At 42.2% G+C, this 23,578-nt stretch overlaps 9 protein-coding genes across 9 annotated transcripts; 5 read left to right on the forward strand and 4 right to left on the reverse strand.

The window, feature by feature from the left end:
- Positions 1-512: 512 nt before the first annotated feature.
- On the forward strand, positions 513-3,426 carry Bfra_006102 (uncharacterized protein; the record flags this gene model as incomplete). The annotated part of the gene is made up of 3 exons (XM_037336475.1): positions 513-1,449; positions 1,495-2,115; positions 2,300-3,426. 3 exons carry the CDS (start codon positions 513-515, stop codon positions 3,424-3,426), a joined length of 2,685 nt encoding a protein of 894 aa, XP_037191685.1.
- Positions 3,427-6,836: 3,410 nt separating this feature from the next.
- Positions 6,837-7,094, forward strand: Bfra_006103 (uncharacterized protein; the record flags this gene model as incomplete). Its single annotated transcript, XM_037336476.1, has 1 exon — positions 6,837-7,094. One exon carries the CDS (start codon positions 6,837-6,839, stop codon positions 7,092-7,094), a length of 258 nt encoding a protein of 85 aa, XP_037191686.1.
- A 550-nt stretch (positions 7,095-7,644) lies between these two features.
- On the reverse strand, positions 7,645-9,333 carry Bfra_006104 (uncharacterized protein; the record flags this gene model as incomplete). The annotated part of the gene is made up of 3 exons (XM_037336477.1): positions 7,645-8,717; positions 8,765-8,900; positions 8,956-9,333. 3 exons carry the CDS (start codon positions 9,331-9,333, stop codon positions 7,645-7,647), a joined length of 1,587 nt encoding a protein of 528 aa, XP_037191687.1.
- A 2,409-nt stretch (positions 9,334-11,742) lies between these two features.
- Bfra_006105 (putative zip zinc transporter protein) lies at positions 11,743-13,207 on the forward strand (the record flags this gene model as incomplete). The annotated part of the gene is made up of 4 exons (XM_037336478.1): positions 11,743-11,868; positions 11,923-12,527; positions 12,580-13,047; positions 13,100-13,207. The coding sequence occupies 4 exons, from the start codon at positions 11,743-11,745 to the stop codon at positions 13,113-13,115; spliced, it is 1,215 nt and encodes a 404-aa protein (XP_037191688.1). The 3' UTR covers positions 13,116-13,207.
- A 241-nt stretch (positions 13,208-13,448) lies between these two features.
- Positions 13,449-14,342, reverse strand: Bfra_006106 (putative ubiquitin carboxyl-terminal hydrolase isozyme l3 protein; the record flags this gene model as incomplete). Its single annotated transcript, XM_037336479.1, has 3 exons — positions 13,449-13,828; positions 13,906-14,223; positions 14,282-14,342. 3 exons carry the CDS (start codon positions 14,340-14,342, stop codon positions 13,449-13,451), a joined length of 759 nt encoding a protein of 252 aa, XP_037191689.1.
- A 1,048-nt stretch (positions 14,343-15,390) lies between these two features.
- Positions 15,391-16,425, forward strand: Bfra_006107 (uncharacterized protein; the record flags this gene model as incomplete). The annotated part of the gene is made up of 4 exons (XM_037336480.1): positions 15,391-15,559; positions 15,606-15,658; positions 15,708-16,120; positions 16,173-16,425. The coding sequence occupies 4 exons, from the start codon at positions 15,391-15,393 to the stop codon at positions 16,423-16,425; spliced, it is 888 nt and encodes a 295-aa protein (XP_037191690.1).
- A 1,407-nt stretch (positions 16,426-17,832) lies between these two features.
- Positions 17,833-18,188, reverse strand: Bfra_006108 (uncharacterized protein; the record flags this gene model as incomplete). The annotated part of the gene is made up of 2 exons (XM_037336481.1): positions 17,833-18,068; positions 18,116-18,188. The coding sequence occupies 2 exons, from the start codon at positions 18,186-18,188 to the stop codon at positions 17,833-17,835; spliced, it is 309 nt and encodes a 102-aa protein (XP_037191691.1).
- A 1,287-nt stretch (positions 18,189-19,475) lies between these two features.
- Positions 19,476-20,596, forward strand: Bfra_006109 (uncharacterized protein; the record flags this gene model as incomplete). Its single annotated transcript, XM_037336482.1, has 5 exons — positions 19,476-19,773; positions 19,837-19,965; positions 20,012-20,142; positions 20,196-20,286; positions 20,334-20,596. The coding sequence occupies 5 exons, from the start codon at positions 19,476-19,478 to the stop codon at positions 20,594-20,596; spliced, it is 912 nt and encodes a 303-aa protein (XP_037191692.1).
- A 1,355-nt stretch (positions 20,597-21,951) lies between these two features.
- Positions 21,952-23,092, reverse strand: Bfra_006110 (uncharacterized protein; the record flags this gene model as incomplete). The annotated part of the gene is made up of 4 exons (XM_037336483.1): positions 21,952-22,346; positions 22,404-22,490; positions 22,554-23,004; positions 23,063-23,092. The coding sequence occupies 4 exons, from the start codon at positions 23,090-23,092 to the stop codon at positions 21,952-21,954; spliced, it is 963 nt and encodes a 320-aa protein (XP_037191693.1).
- Positions 23,093-23,578: the final 486 nt, after the last annotated feature.

The following is a 23,578-nucleotide window of genomic DNA, read 5'->3' on the forward strand; positions in this document are numbered from 1 at the left end:
ACACCGGAAGTACATAAGTGACCTATTAGCCAGAATTCCCATATGTGAGTGGACGGAGATCTAGTGCACTAAATGATCTAGCTTTTGGGTCAAGGGGTCCATGCCACGTCGCTGCAATGAATCAATGATCTCTATTCCAAAGTTCTGATGGGTTTAACTTCTAATGGAGTAGTAGAATAGAATCAAGCAACATATTTCCCTTGCCGGTACATTAAAATCTTGGAGATCGAGTAAACCTACAGTCGGTAACGAATTCAATGCGGGTCGAAATGGAAGTTCGCCGACATGTCATTCTATCCCTGCTGCGTTTGCCAATGTACTTTCGAGCTTTCGTCTGTGAAATTGGTTTTATGTTGATGTTGTCGTTGTCGTTTGTATTGTGCTTTGTTACCAATACGAATACCAAGTAAAGGGGTTGGGCAAAAGAGATCGTCACAAGCATTTCGAAGATCCCCCACCAGTAAAGCTATCTCCGAGCACCGATTGTTTATTTGAGACATCCTGACCTATCAATGGCTTCCAGAATAAAAGATTGGATCTTGAAAAGGTTACCATCGACAAACGATGCTCAAAATTTAAGAGGAAATCAATGTCAAAAAGCAAAAATTTCAGATTCACCTGTTATCGATACTAAATTTAGACACCAGTTGTCAATTGATGATGTACCAAAATCTTCCAAAGCATACGATAGCGACGATAGCCGTGAAGAAACGAGTAGAAGCGGTGGAAAGACTTGTACCCAATGTGAATCAGCAGAAGCTCCCATAGTTCTAGAGCGTCGACAAGACACTACCAAAGCCAAGGAACATGATGAGAAATGCAAAATGGCTACAGCCGATGGTGATATACAGGACTGGGGAAGAGAATTCTCTTCAAGTATGATATCTGGATTTGTGCGGAGGTCTCCTCCTTTTTTGCAACGAAAAATATCTAATGTTTTGCGGTCGCTGCCTCGCCCTATCTCTATAGAGTGTCCCGATTCAATACACACATTGCCGAAGCTACCCAACTCGGCCCATTCCCTCCAAGCGTACGAATCTTTACCAATGCCTGTACAGTCTGTGCAAAATCATAAACGGCACTCATCTCGTTCCCCTACTTCATACATCGATGTCTTAGATGCGCATGACAGTTTGAAAGGTGGACGAGGGAATTCCAGGAATCGAGCGATGGCTGCTGGAGTAAGAATTTATGGGGAAAATGTAGCGAATCGAACTTTGGCCATGGAGAATTCTCAAGCAGATCCTAGCAATCCCCAGTTTAGCTATTTGAGATTGGGATGCTATGGTGTGGCTGAGACTGAAGGGTCTAAACATTCTAGACCTAGGCTTCCGGAGTTTATTCCTAAAAATGACGACACAAAGACATCACAACAAGATCCATCCTACATCCAAAGTGTATCAGAATCGCTTTTTTCCCTTACCGGATCTCCACCAGAGACGATATTGGGTTCTACAGAATACGCTTATTCCACTAGCACCTGACATAGTAAAGATGGCACAGCTCCTGATAGTTATGCAAGTAACTTCGATCGTCATCAAGGGGATCTAGAAACATTACCATACATTTTCGAAGCAACACATTGCACTTCATCAATTCGAGAGGCTCGTCGTCGAGCATTTGTTTTTACACAATCGCATCCAATCCATTCAGTATCACGTCGTGAAGCATCAAATATTATTAATTCGTCAAGTAGCACTTTTCCAATGAAGGAGACACTACGAGCCAATTCGGTGCGGGATCGAGACACTTCCCATTCAACCTCTACTACCACTTCGGCGAGGCACAACCACGATTTGTCTTCAGAAAATGGCGTTTCTGGTACTGTCTCTGACAGAACTCCTCGATCAATGCCATTGCCATCAAAGTATACTCCTTTTCCTACAGACAAAAATGTAGAAACTAAAGGCAATGGAGACGACATGCACGTTAACGGTACCAAATTCCCCATTGCAGATGGACAGAAGCATACGTCTACGTCCTCATCAATGCCTGATCATTTTGGGATGAATGGCTCATACCTTATTGGAGAACGGGCGGAGCCCATAGGCCTTGAAGGTGTAGTAGATCTTAACAATACTGTGGATACTACTGTACACGAAAAGGTTGCACCTGGTACATACAATCCCTCCCTTGCTCGTCGCCATTCAAAGTCAGACCAATTATCACCTTTGAAACTCAATCTCTTACTACCAGATTCACCTGCTTCACCATCTTTTGTCCGCCCAGAAAATTGGCCATTTGTATCTGCAGGGTATACAGTAGATAGGAGCAGAAGCTGATTCATTTTTCTCATTAGCTGTTGTTCATGAACATATCTTGCCGACTTCACACGAAATTATAACGAAAGAAATTCATCGAGAAATCCATCAACATCATTGGTATCATCGAGTTCTTCCAGTTATCGATACCGAGGTCTTACCAGCCAAGCATTACGTTTATGGCGATGATGGAGATACGCTGGTTAGAATACCTGAATCGATGGTACGAGGCCATACCATTACAGGAACCTATAGTCGAAACTGGTCAATTGTACATCAACCCCCACAAGCTCCAGCTGAAGATCCCTTCAACTCACCACTGTTTGGAGTCGAACCAGAATTACCAAACACAAAATACACAACACACTTTCAACCAGACTCGAAAGGCGGGCTTCAATGGTCTCATGTACCCGGTGAGCCCGTTAAAGTCATGGAACGAGAGTATATCACTGCAGAAGGTTTCCCCCGCAAGGAAACTTGGTGGAGGTATCCACCTGTTATGGCGACTGCCGCTCAGGAGGCCGGTCTAACAGTACCAATGCATTGGAATCATGTACCAGCTGGTAAAGAACAAACCGTTACACAAGCACCAGTATCGACTCCCAAAAAGGAGAAGAAGATTAAGGAACTTCGTGATTTGGAACATGCGCAAGTAGCTGAATACAACAGCATCGATCACATCGATTCCAATATGCAAAAGGTTCGCGAGCAAAAACTTTATGATGGTCTTTCAGACTCGGATTCTAAACATGCCCGAGAGCTCAACGGTATGCAATCACGTTTAGTCCCAAGAAAACCAGTTGCAAATCAACAAACATATGAAAGACCACCAACTAGAGATTCAGGATATGGTGGTTTGGATGGTTCTCCTTCATCTGCTGGAAGAGGACCATCGCATTATAGAGATACCTCAGGCTCGAGTGTATCAAGTCTACTAGGTAGAGTACGAGGCGAGGACGGAATAAAGTCCACCCCTGTAGATGGAGAAGCTACCAAATACTTACAGAGAATGAGAGAAAAGAGACGAAGTTCAGGTGCTTCTTCAGGCACTACCTCTAGGTCTTGGGGTAGAAGAAGTGAGGATTTTCAAAGAGGTCCAAATTTTACCTTGCCCGAGAGACCAAAAAAGCCTGAACATCATTTTGGTGCTCCAACGGCATTGTAACAAATAGTATGGATTGGTACAAAAGAATGTTTGGGTTTGGGCTGTAGAATCATGGAGAGACGCGTTTATTTCACATTTGTACATTAATTATCACAGAAATCCTGTGTGATAGCAAAATAGAAAGTTATGTAATTATTAGGAGTTGCGCGTTCACTAGTGAAATATTTTCTTCATCGTCGATTTCTTTATCTTAATCCAGAAAATCATCAGCAACAATAACCAATCCTCACGATACACATTCCAGCAGTTGAATTTCAGCTGAGAACTAATATGTACCAGGTACCTACACACACTCCATTTTTACCCTTTGGTCGCCGGTCGCTAAACAAACAAATGAACAAAACCCCCGCAGATCGCCACTAGGTCATGATCGACGCATCTAGACTGGAACTAGATGGTACTAGACTCGGAGCTAAAACTAGCGTATTAGCCACATCTATGCGGATTGGGCTTAGGGTTCTAGGCTCAATCGATGGGTCTATGACTTCATTGTACTTAAGAGGCAGGCGAAATAGAGAGACGGGAAAGAGGAACGAGGTGGAAAAGGGAAGGTTCATGTAGAAGTGACAGGGAAGATCCGCTAGGAGATTGTTACGACTTAGAGACTCGTATTTGCTTGTGTGTGCGTGGTTGTTTGGGTGGACTTTGGTGTGAGTGGAAATGGGAATGGGAATGCGAATTGAGTTTGAGTTTGAGGTCTATTTTATACACGAGGTTCTCTGGGTTGGAAGAGCCTCGTATATTAACATTGATGTGTCTGCGGGGAAGAGAAAGAGAGGTCCGAATTGATTTCTCTTAAAAAGCTTTTATATTTCAATTATTGCTTTCAATATTTACATAAAAGGTGCTTTGATAATATTACGAGCTCTAAAACAATTGAAAGGTAAATTCTCGTTTTATTATTGTGAATTTTATGGTTTTAGCTGAGGGTGATTTATGAATGATTCTAGGTGGTTGATGAGATGTTGAGATTCACTTTCGGTTTCTTATTTCATCTCCATAGAGAGTGAGAGGTTCCTACCTAAATCGGTTCGAGGTTGCGGTGAGATGAAGCTTGGATTGGGTTGATGGGACGGGATGGAATGGGAATTTGAGATGAGTTTGAGGGTCGTGCATTTGGGTTTTTGTATGCGAAGAGTCAAGTTTGAAGGAAAGTAGGTTTGCAGTTGATGGATGTACTGCTCTGGGAAAGGTAGGTGGTTAGGTGACGAGAATATGACGGGGAGCTCTTCGTAGTTTACTTGAGGGGTTTAGAGCTCTTGTGGAAATGTGAATCGCGATAGGAAGCTTGGGGAGAAGAGAGAACCCTTGCGCACGTGGGTATCACGTGAGAACGTTTCAATCACCTGATTTTCCGAAACAGAACAGATATCCAAGGAGACTTGTTGCTAATCTTACCCAAGGGTTCGTTACGACATGGTAATTCGGCTTTTTTTGTGAATGGATTTTAACCGGTGCACAAGCAGAAGGTAAGTTGCCCTTCGGTGTCTGCTAATTCTCTCTTGCTGTTAGCTGCGATGAGACCTGCTGTGAAGCCGTTAGAGTTCAAGGGTCATTTTTTCCATGTCTCAAATCAGCAAACTGATGATTAAAATGCGATCATCCATGAATAAAATGGTTGCAGCGGATGAGAGCGAAATTTCGATGAGTACAAAAGTGTAGAGATCAAGCGGAAACACAGCCAGAAAGAAGCGAGTCTGCCACAGTTAATTGGATATTGGCTATATATAACCAATAAGGAGGATTGAATGAGTCTCATGAAGGAACGATTGACAAGAATGCTTAGAAATCCTACTTACGATATGTCCTCGAGGTTTCCGACTCGGAGACAAACACTTTCTCGCTTAGTTTCGTACGTTGATTTGTATTTACCCACCAGTTCGATGATTATTCCTTTCGCTTTTGATTCTACATTGGATGATTGATCTTATTTCATCCAAGAATTTCTTGCCAGTTGTTTTACTATCCGAGGAGAGTTGACTATCATGTTAAAATACAATTTACCCCAACTCTTGTAGAGAATCACATCAACTGATCTCAGCCAAATATTCGCAATATCTCGTCAAAGTTCAATTAGACGTGATGCCGTATTTCACAAATTGTATCAACAGACAATTGACTATCGTTAAATTGGGACATACCGGGACACCAGATGGGAGTTTTTATATACCCGAGCTCAAAACAAATAGGGTGTTCTTAACTCAACACACCATACAACAGTAAAGCGGAGTCTGAAGTAAAAGTTAGATGAAAGTGAAGTAGGATTTAGAGGTCTTTGGGTTTTAACTGACCTGGAGATTATTCAATTTGATATTGTTGAGAAGAAGCCGAGTATTACATGAACATCCTCCAATTATACACATGCTACTACTCGAGTTCGACGGCACATTTAACTAGCTATTCGGGCTAAAATTCGAGATTGACAGACTATTGCCTGGCACCAAAGGTTCAGATATCGATATCTACCTTCTATAAAACCCGGCAAGGCCGATACGTGAAAAACACAAAGTGAAGATTTGTAGTTCAACGACATCCCAAGACTTCAGCCTTCGGAATACAAATCTGAAAATGAAAGAAACAAGAGACTATATACGAAGAAGGCTCTCATGAAAGGGAAACTTTTACCCAGCAGAATACTCTCATGATGAAGTAAACATTGGATAATCTGAAGTGATTTCAATGGATGTACTTAGTACTATCACATGAGAACATTCGCTCCACAATGGAGAATAGCATGACCACTGTACATTGAGTTATGTCTTTGATCTCGCTTTCCTGTATTGAACTTTATCAATTTTCTTTGATGTAAAAATACGGATACGTAGAATGCTTTGCCGAAGCTGTTGCTATTCTTAAAGAAATTTGCTACCTCAAGCTTGATCTGTGTGGTGTTAGCCCTCTTTATCCTATCATTTTCATGCTTCGTTAACACTCTTTCTTTTCTTCTCAATCTTTCTTTCGTTTGCTTCTCTCTTGTAAGCTTTGATAACCTTACCCATTCGTGTTGCGATGGGCTAGTTCTTTCCTTTCAACGCCTATCGCGCAAGCTTTAGTAATCTCACCATCATGATTTCCTTCATTCATGACAATCTAAGCCAGCAGCAATGCTGATGAATTTTCTGACTCACTTTCTGGAGCTTGGATATCTCTTCATGAACGAAGTCATGTCATTTTCACAGAGTGAATGTTGCATTGAGTCAACATGGCACAATATCATCATTCTCATTATTCACCACTGAAAGAAACTGCCAATCTACTGTTTTCCACAATGGTCTCCTACATGCATGCTTGCTTCTTTGATTCTGCTAGCGCTATCTCCTACAAAATACTATCGATCTCATCATCATTACTAGCCATCAATGATCTATCTGTATCATTGAAGCGAGCAGTTCCCATACCTAATCGCCATCATGACATCCAGATTCGTACCAATGTCAGCAGACGAGAAGGAGCTTTTGAAAGTGATCGTCAGAACTTCCCGTACTCCCAAAATTGTTATGAAAATGCTCAACGCTGACGCTTCCGTGAAACTTGATCAGCATCATGAATGGACGGAAAAAGACATCAGACCCTACGTCCTCAGATGGTGGAAGGCTAGTGATGCCAAAGCCAATGGTCAAGTGATGGATAGCACCGATGATGACGCTGTATTTCTTGCAATGGCATGAGAAGGGGCTCGCTAGCGAGGCATGGAAACAAGCACATAAAGGTGTCTTCGGTATTGCCAGGCAATAGATCATAGTAAGTATTTTAGTTTTCCTGCAATCTTTTATCGTCATACTAACTTAAAGCTCTATAAGAGAATATGACGACCATTTTTGGTTTAAATTAAGATGAGACGATCAATTACGCTGGTAGGTGTTTAAACTTCATGGATGACTGTATATATGTCTAATTAACACTAATTAGCAGTAGTGGGCCATGTTTGAGGCAAAATAATGTATCTGTGGGCTTTTCTACGTACTGGATAACACCATCCTAGAGAATTGAGAGAATTGAAAAGATAAGACAGTACTGATATTGAGAGTTTCCTGCGATTTAGATGTCTCTTTTTGAAATACTTTCCATATCTGAAATTTATATCATTTTGAACTGCAAATAGCCTATCTACTTATAGCCGAATATACGCGATTCTCATACCCCTCAAGCACACAAATATAGAAACAAGAGCCTTCATGTCCAAGAATCCAAATTCTACAGATCTAAAAGTAAAATATCTCATATATGTGGGACATTCCCCATAATATTGACATTTGGAGTCTGATATACTCCAATTGGTACGTGGCGTAGTGATATGGAAGATTCAATCATCAGATACATTCTTGCCCCAACATATGCTGATATTCCAAGATATAGGAGAATCAGTCTAACAAGATGTGAGCAGAAAAGAGTGCCGTTAATCAGGAATCGAACAATCCCTTTGCACCTATCACCATAGTATGTTTTGAAAATGTCCCACTTGTCGAGCGGGGTCTGCATCTCTTTCAAATATGCTGCAGCTGAATCGAGCCTTCTCACATCTTTAGACGTCAAGGAAACGGTAACGGATCTACCATCATATTTCTTCTTATAGTCCATATTGGCAGATCGATGGTCCAGTCCCGGTCCAAAGCCAGATGTAAGTGATTGGCCCGTTGTCAATGTGCAGACCTCTTGCGCGTCGTTACTTGGTACATACACCAGAGGCTTTTCCTCTGCAATGCAAGCCTTTGAACGATCGTTGAGTGGCTCTTTCGATCGATCCACATGCATTATAGTTTTAATCGCGCCCGTGGTCCCGACTTCAGAATCTGGCCCAACCATTACAGGCGTTGATGTGAAGCTGTTAACCATTTCTTGATGTACTAAAGGGCGCTCTGAAGGCGCTTGGATGTCTTGGAACATGACAAAGGTCGGTTCATCGTACTCAATCTTAGGGTCCGGTGTGTCATTGAAAATCTTGAAGCCGTTATGGGAAGCCGACACTGGATCTGTTATCCAATTCTTTGGGGGATGCAGACCAAGCGAGCGATCTCCCCTCTCCGATCCCAGCATTATCATATATGCTAAGTACTTTTCATCTTTATCACGAAAATCTAGCATCGTTGGCACTCCAACGTCCAAGGGCTTATTGCCCCACATCGTGTATAGTGCCAATGCACACACGACATGAACGACTGTGTGTACTTCAAGCATGGTGGTCGGGTACCCAGTTATCTTTCTTTCAATTGCTTGGCCAATACTCCAGATACCTTGTAGGCATACCACGGCCTTTCCAACGCTATCTTGTTTGCTCTTATCATCAATTTCCTCTTTTTAACATGAGGAGTCCGGCCAATGCTCGAGGGGAAGAGTATACCCTCTGTGGTGAATGTTACCCTTTTGATAACATTGTGAAGGTGGCTAACGTCTGCGGCAAATCCACCCATCATAGCGTAGTGAGCGTATGTCATTTTTAGATCAGATCTCCGAGGATCTTGCGACTTATTCTCAGCCTGCATAAAAATGTTAGCTTCGTCAAACCATATTTCGTATGACAGATATATCTACATTTATCTTTTCCTGGATAAGTAGCTTTTTGAGAAATTTGTGACAGAGATATGATTGTTCAAACACCACGTAAGCCACAATCTCCGGTGCGAAAAGCGCAATCAAAATCCACTTTACTTTTCTCCCATATCCAACGATTTTACCCTCGCCTTCGGGGGGTATGTTCAAATGGATAGCGGTGTAGACGCATGCTAGTAAAGTACAAAGACAACTGTAAAGCAGGTCCCAGGTTCCTCGGCCATTAGGGTCAGAAACCCAGCCAGCCGCAATGTCCGTTTTCAAGGCTATGATATTAACATCATTCGAATCGGCACTGACGATAGGATGGGCCTTTAGTACAATAAATTTTGTGGCGATTATATATAAAAAGTACGCCATCTCATGAAATTCCAATGAAAAATTGTGAAGAACACTACAAATTTGCATTCGAAAGAAAGAAAATTTACCATGACTGCGAGGGACAACCTTTTGACCTTTTGAAAAGTGTGTGACATTCTCTATTCTACTAAGCGATTGGAGCTACAACTACACTCGCAGCACTGCAACATGGCATCCTGCAGATGTACTACCATCAAATGATGGTGTGAGAGGTTCAAAGCATCCGCCATCGTAAACCCTGTTAGCACAGCCTCTGCAGTGTCCAGATTCATCACCACCAACAGCAAATGATATACGCCTGTGCAATATTGGAATAGGCAAGAAGATGGTAATAACATTTCCGCAGTTGCGATATAAATGACGGAATGCGTGATAAGGCTGAGAAGTAAATTTTCTGTATTATCTGGCATAGGATCTATGCTCGGTTCTTTCACTTAGCTGCGGCGGTAGCGATGCATACTTGTGAGTTTTTGCAGGCACCCATGTAACAAGGCCCAAGATCTCCGTTCTCTATAATATAATACATTAGATTCGATTATGTTTCTGGGCCAGCCCGTGCGCTTGTACTCGTGATCGAAAGCATACATTGCTAGAATTCCAGGCGAAGATAGTGTTAGTATTGAAGAGCTCATAATCTATTCGATATGTGAAAGACAAGAACCCTCAAACCACATTACTTACATAGTAGCGACCTAACGAGAATAAATAGATAGCTGAATGAACATCGTTATATTATCTCAATCCAAGTAATGAAAGAATAGTAAACTGAAGCATTCAGAGGCGAGTCTCCCGGGGTTGAATTTGCCCTGTATACCTAGGTAGGATAGATGTCGCCCAAATATCCACGTCCAGAAAGACGGATGGCTTTCCAACAGTTGTACACCAGTAGGGTCAAATCAATCCTGCATTCGGCGCCGATATTAACTTCTGATTGTGAAAACACCAGACACTATATCTTGATAATCCATATTCCTCTTGGGCAATTAGCTATCTAGGGATTTGGTTGTTTGGATCTTTTGGTACATCGAGCTCATGCCTGATGAAAGTTCGTTAAAATAGCAAGTTGTTCGACGCACAGTACACTTTAGTGGTCTTTTATCAAATTCGATCCAAGCGATAAGGTCAGATAGCATAGAATAGTTACCCATTTCATTTCATATTGGACAAACTTGTCTAGATAGAGCTGTAACTTCCATATCATAATACTATCTGGTGATTGTTGATGGGGAGCAGCGACTGTTCGAAAAGATGATTAGACAGTGATGAACTCTAATCGAATCTTGCCAAATCGAGAATACCAACTTGGTACGAGATCAGAATTATTTGCCCAATCTCATACCAAAAGAGATTGATTGTTTATACTTAATGTTCTCAATTTGGATTTCTGAGGGAAAGATGAGAGAAGTAGATGATTATCATAAAGATTGAGGCTTTATGGGACTTCCATCAGCTCTCAATCAGATGGAAAACATGATGGGAATTTGTAGAATAGAATCAATAATTGTCATGTTATCTTGTTTCAAGCCATTTTGCTAACATCCCCGAATTCAATATACCCGTCAAGTAAAGCGATTCATCAAGTATAATCTCGCTCTGTGAAGTTACTCACGGGCAACCTGTTCTGGTGAAGTCTGAGGACTTGATGAGCCGGATTTTTAAAAGGAAAGCTCCATAGTCATGTTGGGGACGTAGAAACCTCGTCATTCAATAACTTGCCTGGCATTAGTCTGCAGCTCAAAGATTGTTTTCTTGTTTCGATGTGCACATCGTCAAAAGAAAGCAGAAATTCGTTGTGGATCCAGCTTCACGATAATAACTTATGGCCTAAGGAAAGCTGCAGCACAGATTGATTCTTGAACAGCTCTCAATTGTGCTATCGTAAGCTCTTCCAAATGGCGTTGGAAACATAGTTGTTCTTTTCTTTCAAAAAGATAACGTTCAAGCTCAGGGAAGTATGCACAGTCTTGTTCGACCTTGAGACTGCACTTGCAGCTGCTGAAGGGTCATCGCCCTGCTAGTGAATCAGAGATGACAGATCTCTATTTGGCTAGGTGTGGCTGACTGACAATAAGTGATACATCTTATTTTCTTGGATGGAATATCGACTCAAGAATAAAGTCTTGCCGATGAGCAGATCCAAGGAATCTCAAGATAATTATTGTCTACCCCTTTCAAATTCTGTAACGAATTTAATAAAGATGATGCTTGACATCATAATGCACTAACACCAAAGTAAATTCAACTGACCCCTCGGGGCCGAGAGACCCTGTAAGGCTTAAAGAAATAGTCTCCACCTCGCTAAATGCCATCCGATATCGTTACATATTGATAATCTGATTATCTCTCCGTCAAAGCTGAGCTGTCCCTCTTTCTTTCCTTTCCTTCCAACATACATTTTTCCAGTTCAAAATGTCGTTCTTTAGTCCCCGTCGTGTTGCTCTTTTGCTTTCAATTGCAATTGTATGCGTATATGCTCAAGGCCATGCTACATCTGTTGCGAGCATGAGCTTGCCTGAAATAGAGGAACAGCTCCAAGTAAGTTCTCACGATAATCTTCCTGAGCCCCATCTAACCAACTTTACTCGATAGCAATGTCCTCTTGTGCAAGATCTCAATGCATATAAACAAGTCACATCCCCAATCACTTCGACTCTTACTTCCCGCATATTCGCAGTCCTCTTCCCTTCTACCCCTGCTGTCAATGCACTTCTGGCAACCCTTTACATCTCTGGGCCCCCCAATTTCCTCCTCGCATTATGTCCACCAAATATCGATCCTTCTTCTCTCTCCGTAATGGTAGCATTTGCAGTTGGTGGTCTTTTGGGTGATACATTATTCCATCTTCTTCCCGAGATCTTCCTTGGCGAGGATGCCCATGAAAATGTGCGCTTCGTGTTGGTTGAACCAAACCGTAATTTATTGTTGGGAGTTGCAATTATGGTTGGATTTGTTACATTTGTTGCTATGGATAAGGGATTAAGAATTGCTACTGGTGGGCAAGGCCATGAGCACTCGCACAGTCATGGCCATGAGAACGAGAAGGAACCTTCTGCTATTTCAAGCAATTTGGACGATACGCCTGCCAGAAGTACTAGATCAAGAAAGAAGGACAGCGGAAAGTCAATCGTTGAAGTTGAGAAGACTGAAAAGGAGATCAACTCTAGTGTGAAGCTTGCTGGATATCTTAATCTCATGTACGTTTCTTCGCAGAAGAAAACAAGGAGGCCACTGCTAATTATATGACAGCGCTGACTTCACACACAACATTACCGACGGTCTTGCTATGTCCTCTTCCTTCTATGCATCTCCAACGATTGGAGCAACAACTACGGTCGCAGTATTCTTCCACGAGATTCCCCACGAAGTCGGTGATTTTGCTCTTCTAATCCAATCTGGTTTCTCCAAACGTGCAGCCATGGGCGCACAATTCGTGACCGCACTCGGGGCTCTCCTCGGCACACTCATCGGCATCATGATTCAAGAATATGGTTCTAGCACAGAAGAAGGTGGTATTGGCAGATTTGACGGCCTCATGGGTACAAGTTTGGAGTGGGGTGATTTGTTGTTGCCATTTACTGCTGGAACATTTTTGTATGTGGGAACTGTAGCTGTTATTCCGGAATTATTGGAAACTGGAAAAGACAGGGGTCTAGAATTGACGAAGACTCTGAAGCAATTCATGGCTATGGCTACCGGAGCTGGAATTATGCTTTAGTAAGTTCTTGGTCTTTCCACTGGTCTTGGTGCATTTGCTAACAATTCGTAGCATTTCTTGGTCATAGAACGACTACATAACGAGACAATATGATTAAAGGGGCTTGAATGGCTTGGAATACATCAGATGGCTTCGTACTCGAAAGATTTCGCGACACCAGATACGTCAATAGAAGTGAGATGAGGGGATTTAGTCCTTGGATAAAGCCACCGCGTTAAAATTCTAGACATATCATGGTATCTAAAGTCTTTACTTTTAGGTTTCTTTCAAAATGGGTGTAATGATTTGACACCCAGATGCAGCTGTTCTGTGACTGCTCATTTGACGCAATGCAACGCCAATATTTTCTTCCGGTCCCTTCAAAATAGTTCATAATGATCATAATCGTAACCAACTGATGTTAGTCAAGACTTGGTGCCAACGCAATCAAGCTAAACCTCAATTCTGCACCATTTTCCTCTTCTCTCTTCAAAAACTTCCTTACACCCCAATCCAACGCCTTTTCACTCAAAACATCTTCATCTTCTCCCAACGATCCCAACTCAAGTGGGCCCCTTCTCCTTCCATCCATTTCCCAGAGATTATTCTTCTCATCCTTGACAAAACATACGTAGTGTAAGTCGATGTCGTCTTCGGCATTGGGTGTAGAGGATTGTCCTTGTGTTGCAGCGTTTTGATGAGCGGATTCGAGAGCTTGGGAATTGTAGAGGAGATCTGCGCGATCGATTGCGGCGAGAGGAATGGCATCTTTAATTAGTTTGTCGAGAGGAGAGTCTTGTTCTGTGAAAGAGGGAAATTGTGTTAGACATATTCGTTTGACGAATCTATTGAGAGGGAGAGAGTAGAATAAAACATACCAACAAAACCCCTCGCAGCACCATTGCTTACAGCATGCAAAAGGCCAATCAATCCACACGCATTCCTGATAGTCTGCTTATACCAAATAACTGGTTCATTTTCTCCCCTTCCTTTATAATCTTCGCGTTCTTTATCCTCTGAATAGCGGAATGCCTCGTAACTTTTTGAGACGGGGAAAACGAGTAAGAGAGCGAGTGCGGGACGAGGGATAAAGGAGAGGAGAGAGGGATCTTCGATGGAAAATACGTCGTGGAAAGAAAGAGTGGTGGAGAGACCGAGTTTGTGGAGGAGAGAGGACATTACTTCGGGATTGTTTTCTATGGGAGATATTTGGTTAGCTTGGGAGAAGGATGGGGGGGAGGGAGGAGGAGGCACCTAAGGGAATGAAAGCCTTCTTGTTCGAGGGAACATCTGGATTATCTATCGTTTCCGCCATTTTTACTTGGTGGTTTGGAGTAACTGGGAATCGTAGATGTTGTTTGTTTAATATATTAGATGAAGGAAACTTTAAGAGCTCAAGAGGCAGCTCCCGCCACTACGTAATGTAAGGCTAATAATTACCCCACGATTCGGATTATCAGATGCACCGGCTTCCGGTTCGGTGCCCAATGCATCTATTTTTCTTTACGACAATTTCAGCAACTCTACTTATGATACAATGTAATTATAAAGCGCTTCGAGAGCTTGTATCTTGGTCTTTGAATGCACTTTGTTAATTTGCTGCTTCTTCCTTAGTTATTTGTTTGATTTCTTCTTCTGAATTGATACTATTCGCGACTGACCTGGATCTGCAGACCCTAGACCTAGACCCTTAGGAACTCAATCATCTGTTTGTTGCACTCCTCATAGTAGTTCTAGAAGAGTTCCATATCTTCAGCTCTTGAATTAAAGTTCACACCCACTGGATTACCTTCTACAATCTGAAAGACTGAAACATTCACCAAACTATAACGAGAGACTGCGCAAATTTACCAAGAACCGAACCATCCGAAATTACAAGTCAAATTAGAGTTTTGTTGAAACAGGCTTGTCTCTTGGTCTCCGGATTTTCAATTTATAAACCGGCATAAACCCATTGTTTCCATTGCAATTTTCACGGTTGGCGCTTGGAAAGCATTCCTTATGGCTCTTCTTGTGCCAATTTGCGCTTCATGTTATGCGATCCGAAATAATGAAGGATTTCTATTGCTTCGTCTATCAGGCCATAATCTATTTGAGGAAACTTTAATAGTAAGGTAAATTCAACTTCTTTGGCGAAGTCTTGTGGAATTGAACCATAATAGATGAGATGAGGAATCTCGCGGAGTCGTAAAGTAGGTCGACCGACTATATATACCTATATGAATGGGCTATTCGGACCGTGTACCCTTTCATCCAAAGTATCACTGTGTGACTTTTTGGTCAATTTCATTCTTTTTCGCACGTTAACAAATATCAATACGTTCCTTTCTCATCACGTTCATTTACAAATTTCTCTATCAATCATGTCACTTCACTCATTTCTCGGATTGTCATTGTTGACTCTCGCTTCTGTAGCACAGGCGCAAGATTGTCCACTTCAATTCGAAGGTCGTGTACCAGTAGGCACCATACCAACTGCATTTGATAACTCCAATACAAGTCTCTACAATCCCAGTTATAACTTTGGTGCAAGTAGGTTTAATTTCTTCCTGTACACCACTTCTTCTAACATTTCCAGATCTCACATGGAGCCAAATCATCAACATCCCAACTGATATTCCTACTTCTTTGGTAAGCCATCTGGTGTGCTATACTGGTTACACGCCTAACAATTTCTCAGTATGATGGAAACTCAACCACACCCTTCGAGGTCACTCTCTCTGATGCCTCCATCTTTGCTCCCTCCTCAACCAACGTACAAGTTGGATTCCGTCGTGCCGACTTGATGCCATTATCTAACAACGGCACTGATGCTTCCACCACAGGCATTAAAACTCTTCATTTCTCCATCATGAAGGATGCCTCTCGTCCTTTGAACCTCAGCCACGAGTATCAAATTGCCTTCCTCGAAAGTGCAGATTTCAGCAACAATCAATTTGCGTTGAAGACAGGTACCATTTTGGACACAAACAACACAGATTCAAATGTTTTGAGAGTCGTCGGAAATGTAAATGAGGGAGCAACCGAACTTTTCACTACTGCTTTCACCGATGGATGGCACAATTTTGGGTTGAAATTGGATTTTACTGCCAAGTTTGTTTCCCTGTCTTGATTCCATCAACATGTTGAGCTAACCTTGAATCAGTACAACCCAAGTATTCTATTCTACCTCCTCCAAGGCTCTTGAATCGGTGACTGAAGCTTTAACCAATGATATTTCTGGACAAGGTCAATACCACTTCGGTTTATTTAAGAAGCCAACAGATTTCGCCGCTGATGCAGATATTTCCAAGAATGGATTCCAGGAAAGTGGTATCAATGAGGGAATGATCTTTGGTGGTATTTTCATGGAAGATAGCGAGAATTGCGATGCAGATGTGTGTGTCGAGACTGAGTAGGATGGATAAGATCGATTTGGTTTCTCTCAACCACAACCATTCGCTCTGGCAGCGTAATGCCGAATCTTTTGAAAATATATATCCATTTATTTTTACCCTGGTATTGATCATATATACTGCTCTTTTTTGCATGTCTTGTGAAGAATTCATTCTATGTTACAAATCTGCAAATATGAACGAAACGACAGAACTCGAGATCTGTCGTTGACCAAACCAATCCTCCATCAAGCTCACAGTTCCTCGAGGAGCGCTTCCATTACATCTCTATCTAGTATTTTCTACTTCCATGACGTTATATCCCTCCCGAATCGCTTCATTTAATTAATTATATATTGCTTACCAGGTATTCCCTTCATCTACCGTAGAATATAAAGCTGAGAAGTTGAAGCATGAAAGCACTGGAGCCCCCCTTCCTCCACAAAATTTAACAATATATATGCAAAAGAGGTTTCTAATTTTTAATAGTCACATGATTAAGGACCGCTGGCGCAACGGTAGCGCGTTCGACTCCAGATCGAAAGGTTATCCGTTCAAATCGGGTGTGGTTCAATACCTCCTCTCCATTAATCATTATTTTGCTTTTGTCGTGCAAATGTTTTGGTTGAGGTTTTTTTAGGTGAGGGGTGAGGAATTAGGGAATGTTTTTTTTTTTTTTTCCTTTCAGAGAATTCTGGGGTGTGGTAGGTGTGGTAGGTGGGGTACATACATACATATTGGGAAATGGTGGCTCGGTGTGGATGTAATTGTATACACACTAAACAACTAAATTTTTTTTTTTTAAAACACTTCTTTCAAAATGCTCAATAATCATAACAAATCTTTATTATTAATATAATAAAAGATGAAATATATACAGATTATTACTATCCAAGTAATTCAATCTCAATTTTGAAAAATAATATTAATTGTACAAATAATAATCAAGTTGGGGTTATGGCCTTTTTGCCATACTAGTCATATGGTTTAGAGCTTACGAGAAAATCATTGTGTCGAGGCTTTTGTAGAAGGTTTTTGTATATGGAAAATGGGTATAAGTTGTCCCATCACTTGAATTTGAAAAAGATAGTGAAGAAGTGATGGAAGAGGAAGAGAGACAGAAAGGGAAAATGATTACGATGAAAGAGGCTTCGAGACAACATTGTGTGCAGTGCACGCCAGAATGGAAAGTTCTTTCTACTAGCGATTGAATAATAAATACCTAAAAAGGTTTGCTGCATGCCACCAGTGACATGCTCTCGTGGTAGTCAGACAGAAGGAAGAAGGCTGAAGATAACGAGCTCACGATGTACATTGCAACATCATATAAACTGTGTACTCGGAGAAGACTAAGTCTTCATGACGGAATCGTATATGTGCAGCCACTACCGCAATCCAGACTTTGGCTCAGAACCTCTTGCACGTTGCTGCTTATTCTTTTCGAATCAAATCTTCATTGAATCCCTCAACAATTGCTTCATTCCCAATTATACCCACATGCTGCCTCTTCTTGCGTATGAGATCTTCGTTGAAGCCTTCTACAATGGCTTCATTTCCGATGATACCCGCGTAGATACCTGAGCGTCGACTCGTCTTGTGCATGAGGTCTTCGTTGAAGCCTTCCACGATGGCTTCGTTTCCTATAATTCCAACGCTGATGGCTCGTTCTACGTCAAATTAGATGGATGCAGACAATAGAAAGTTGGAGACCTACCGTTCAAAACCGGGGCGGCACAGACAACAGTAGCAAGGGCGATATAGCTTAAGAAAGCCTTTGAAGAAAGCATGGTGCTTGTTCAGTAGGTGTAGAAGCAAAAAGCAGACCTGTCTACGGTAGTATCTGAGTTTAAAACAAGTACCACTTTCTGTTTATGGGGTTCAAGGTCTCTCGAAAACGTTTGGGAATGGTGGAAGATGAGAGGAGAAAGACTCAAAAAGTCTTGTCGCTCCTTTTATGGGCGGGGACTTGAATTTGAGGCCGGAGAAAATAGTTAAGCGCCGTTGGTAAATCAATACAGCTTCCCTCCATGTAATATTGTAAGCCATACCTTACTCAATAGTGTAAGCGAGTCGTAGTCTCTGCGATCAGTTCACTCGATATTCATGCAAGTCCTTCATCTTTAAGCCTTGGCTCAAATTTCATGAACCAATCGCGGAGGGTACCATCTATAGTGCAAACTTCAATAGAACGAGTTTCTGTCTTGCAAGTCCATACTTTTGGCAGGTTTTGGTATTCGTTTATGTCATTCGACGGTGATATTGGCCCGAGATGCATAACTGAGTATCATTCATGTGCATGTTGCATGAATCACATCCCAAAACTAGTAGTCGACCGTACCACTTGGAGGGGGTGACTTGGTAGTCATCCCCGTATGAGGTTCAAGCTTGAAGCTCAGTCTGATATTGCAATAAGGTAAATTGGTAGCTATCATTTTGCTGCATGCAGAAGCTAATGCCAAACCAAAAGAAAGACAAGAAGTCACCTTCTCATTTCGGGTGAATAGAAGTGCCTTCGAATTATCCGTCGAAGATATCAGAAAAAAAAGTTGCCTGGTATGTTACTTTCCAGGGTGTCGAAGCTTCTTAAGGGATATAATTGGTATAGTTCTGGATACACAGCGTATTCGGAGCTATTGACAATCCCCTTTCAACAAAAATGGCAGATGCATGCTTCTCGCTCGTGTATATCATCACTTTTTAATGCGTAAGACGGTTGAATAATATCTCCGCGAGTGTGGGGCAGTTTCCTTTCAGGAAGGCCGGGAAATCTGCACCCATATCCATCCATGTGTGCGAAAGGATAAAATTTGGGAATGTTGAATTGTTCTTTCTTGCATGCAGTACCTTGATGTATTGTTCTATTGTTGTATGGCGAATTGTTTGATGAGACCCAGAATTTTGCTAGCATGGTTTTAACAATCTTATTTTCTGAACGATCACATAGCCAAAGAAATCCCCGAGTCTAACTACCTAAAGCTCAGTTTATTTGAGCTTTCAATCTTGCTGATTCTGGTTCAATTCAGGATTCTCGATTTGTTCAACTTTATTACTTTTCACTCCAACATCTATTTGCTATGGCTATCATGGGACTTTCAAAACAGTTCCAGACTTCTTCTCTCTGGGCCAAGGCGGCTTCGTCGTCGAAATATAAACTCTTGGAGGAAGAGCAAACATCTTCATCTGCCTCACTTCCTCTCCCCGAAGACAAGGAGAATATGCACACCTTAACTATAATCTCTACCACTGCAAATACCATCTCGAAGATATGGATATTGCACATGATCTTGTTCATGATCTCTGGTGCTATGTTACTACATTCGACCCTCAAGCTCTCTGGCAAAAGTTACTGTATTGAGAAACTATCTCCTTACTGTGAGTGTAGACCATGATATATTCTTTACTCAATGGAAACTAAGTGTCTTCATTGAATTACAGCTCCAGGTCTTCACATTTTCCAGGATGTAGACAAGGTATACCGATTCGACGTGGGCTATAACTCCCATTCTAGTTTCAGAGGGCCTCCATCACCTGAACGCGATGCTGTTTGGGACAGAATTACACATGGTAAGCACATGTCTGTAATTCCACAATTTAGCTAACATTCCGTTAGTGGGTGCGATGAGCATATCTGAGGAGACGCGCCAGAAGATAAATGCTTCGGATGGATCGGTGAGGCTACCGAAAGAAAGCGGGGGTGGATTCATGGCTATGACTGAGTTTGTTCATGAAATGCATTGCATTGTGGGTTTCTTTTCCGGCTTTATTATTGCATGACACTAATCTTCGCAAACTAGGACCGTCTCTGGAAGCATACATACCCAGATTATTACATAGACGAGTACAATCATACAATTAAAGAAACGGAGGACTGGCACGAACACGCTGGTGAGTTCAACACTAATACACTCAACTAAATCTAACCATATATCCAGATCATTGTGCGGAAATTCTCCGGCAAAAAGTGATGTGCAATGCAGATGTCACCGTCGTCACCTACAATTGGTTGAAAAATCACGAATCGCCTCACCCAAACTTCAACAGCCAGCACAAGTGCAGGGACTTTGATGCTGCACTGGAGTGGGCGATTGCGAATCAAGCACCTCCTCCAAAAGAAGGGAAAGTATATCGGCCAACCGATGGAACTCATTACTTTGAGTACGACGATCTACCTTTTGATCCTAGAAAGCTTTCGTGAAGAAGAGAAAGAAACTTTTCTTTACTGAAGACGGGCCTTGAGAATCAGGAAGCAAGAGCTAGCGTCGAGCTTAGTAGTATCGTTATATTGGTAGCGAGGGTTATGGATACAGAGTTGCCGTGTGTGGAATCATGTTCACTTAGAAGCTTGTCATAATTTGACGATTGGAAAAGAGTTGAGATAAGCGGCACATTCTTTCGCATGCAATGAAACATGATACACACCTACTTGATTCCTCACCCAGTTGATTGCGAAAATTCCTCAAAGAAAAAAGTCCAGGACTTAAGAAACTCAGCTGCGCGATTGCGGCGTGGGTTATCCAAATTTACCCCCCAGTAAAACGCAGCACTGAGTGCTCTCCACCCAAATATCAACAGCAATTCCGGGAGGGCTTGATTGTGTCCTTGTTGTGTGGGTGGAGCAAACGCAACTCTATCGACTATTTCAGAGGAGATTTATTGACTATTTCTGCATGGCCGTGGCGTGAAAGTTCAACTTGTGATGTAGTATTGAAGGTTGAATTCAGAATACTGAAGATTCTTAAGGTTTCAATCAAGAGGAATCCTCCAGACGGTTTGGCAAAGTGGGCCAGGCTGATACATGAAATCATTCTTTAAGCAGGCAGGCGGTCTATTAATGGGTGGTTATATGGCAGGTATACATCAGCAACTATCCGGGTCGCGCATGATGATCGTCCCTAACGCATGTGGTTATATCTGAATCTTAATGAAAGGATCAGGGGGTGGAAAGGTAAGTGGGGCGCGTGTATGTGAGGTGATGAGATTGGCGGAATCTTATCGAAGTAGTAACGGTGGCTGAACGATAAGTTAATCAAGTAGCCGCAAGCGAATTAAAAAATGGTATGATTGCTCTTGACGGCCAACTGCCTTGGAATTGGTCTTCGTACAGTGCTCTACCCCTGACGCACAACAAGGATACAACCTACCGTTTCATGTATACACATGATATTGAATGTCTAAACTTACTGTGCCGCACTCGTTAAAATTTTGTTGCAGTGCATCTGCGCAGTAACAACTGCATCACCCCCACGCGTCGTCTATTCAAGCCAGACATCTCGTGAGAGTGAATCTCGTGCTTGACTAGGATAGTCACCCCGCACTATCGGTCACTAGATATGCTTTTCCCCTGATTTCTGCATGTTATTTACTACTTCAATCAATGAGATGTAAATAACTGTGCGAGTAAAGGCTTATTGAAAGCTAAATTCAAACCAGACCAATATATGATAGTAAATCTAGAAAGAAGCCCCCCAGGCTCTGCAAATGCATAGATTTGATCTGCAATCCTACACTTGCGGCCAGAAGGTACGCAGCTCCACATCCAGATAATGGAACTTACTCCGCCAAGCGCGTTGTGTCTACAGTTACATTACTCTTAATTGCACCCCCAATACTCGATACATGACTAGTCGAAAGCTCGTAATCCTGAAATCCATCACCCCTCCTTGTATTTCCACTATAGTCCAAGGTCTTGTAAGAGGTAGACTTCTTGCGTTTATCTCCAAACAATGTTCGATAGCTCGGTAAAGCAGAGACCATTACCGTTATGGTTGGCTCCAAGATATCCCATAGAGTGTCGAGTGCGATGGCCCCACCATCAACCGTGTAGATTGTGCGGAGGATGTCAAAAATAACATCGATCGTGGCAATCAAGAAGATAACGGCCAACCCGATCTTCTGCCCAGTTTTCATTTGCAACCCTTTCAGCATCCAAAGGGGCAAGGCCATAACTACATTGTAGTTTGATCAGCAGGGTATTTGTTAAAGCAGACTGGGTAAATGCTTACTTGTCAAATCGGAGATCACATTTAACACACACCACATCGTCACAACTCCAGCCGTAACCTTCAGAGCACTAGGGGAGGTGCATTGCGCTAGCATTTGTTAGTAGGTGGGAGTTCTGAGGGTGGAATGCAAGTTCAAATGCAGCGAAATACCCATGACATATAGATCTTCAGCTTTGCCGCAAGCCCAAAACACTGAGATAAAATTCACGAAGAAGGTGACAACGGTGAACCCGAACACACACCACCAGGCTACCATGAACTCCTTGGATACGCCAAAAATCAAACGATAAAAGGCCAAAAAAGAAAATTTGACAAGGTAATTGATGATCCAAAATGTTGCCGACACGGCAATAATGAAATGAAAATAGCGATCCATTTCGGCGGGCGTCGGTGCCTCATTGCTCAAACCAGCCACGAAGAATTCGACTTTGTAATTGAGGGGAAATGCAATGGTGTACGTGATGCAGTAGCCAATGAGAACAAGGCATGCCAGACCATGGATTATGTCGTCGGTCTGAAATTTGTGGAAACCCCTCCAACGGATAGCGTATCGGCCTACCGTTAATGCGACAGCCACACCCGTAAACGTCCAGGTTAGTGCCTGTATTATGTAGCATGATTAGTAGAGAAATGCAGTAGAATCAGAAATGTACACGTACCACGAGGCCGTCTTTTGGGAGGGAGCTCATGGTTGATTGATAAGAGAAACCTTGAGTTGAGAGACAAGATGAAAGAACCTGTGATTTGCAGACGTAGCTTGGATTGTGGAGACAAAATCAACTTCAATCAAGCACATATATATAGTGGGAGGAAAGGGGGCCAAGTAGAATGGTTGCATGGATGTAGAGGGATTAGACGAACAGTCTAGGGATCCTCGAGAACACAAATTGGATGCTGGGCCACTGGAGGACGGTGTTGTGTTGCGAATCAAAGCTGCAAAGATAATCAGTCTTGCCATCCATTTCGTATGTCGTGTGGCTAATCCAATAAGAAAAATTGGTTCTCATGGGGTGGTGGGTGCATTGTTGTAAAGATAGGTACTTTGAGTATGTACGAATGGTCCGAGATACTCAGACCCCTATCAAAATCCTATAGGAATAGAAATTTGGCAGCCTTAATGTAGTGATACTAACGATAAAGTATGTATCATTGTTGGCACTTGCATTGAAACCTTC

The sequence above is a fragment of the Botrytis fragariae genome, assembly GCF_013461495.1.
Source record: "Botrytis fragariae strain BVB16 chromosome Unknown tig00000075, whole genome shotgun sequence".
Classification (NCBI taxonomy): domain Eukaryota; kingdom Fungi; phylum Ascomycota; class Leotiomycetes; order Helotiales; family Sclerotiniaceae; genus Botrytis; species Botrytis fragariae.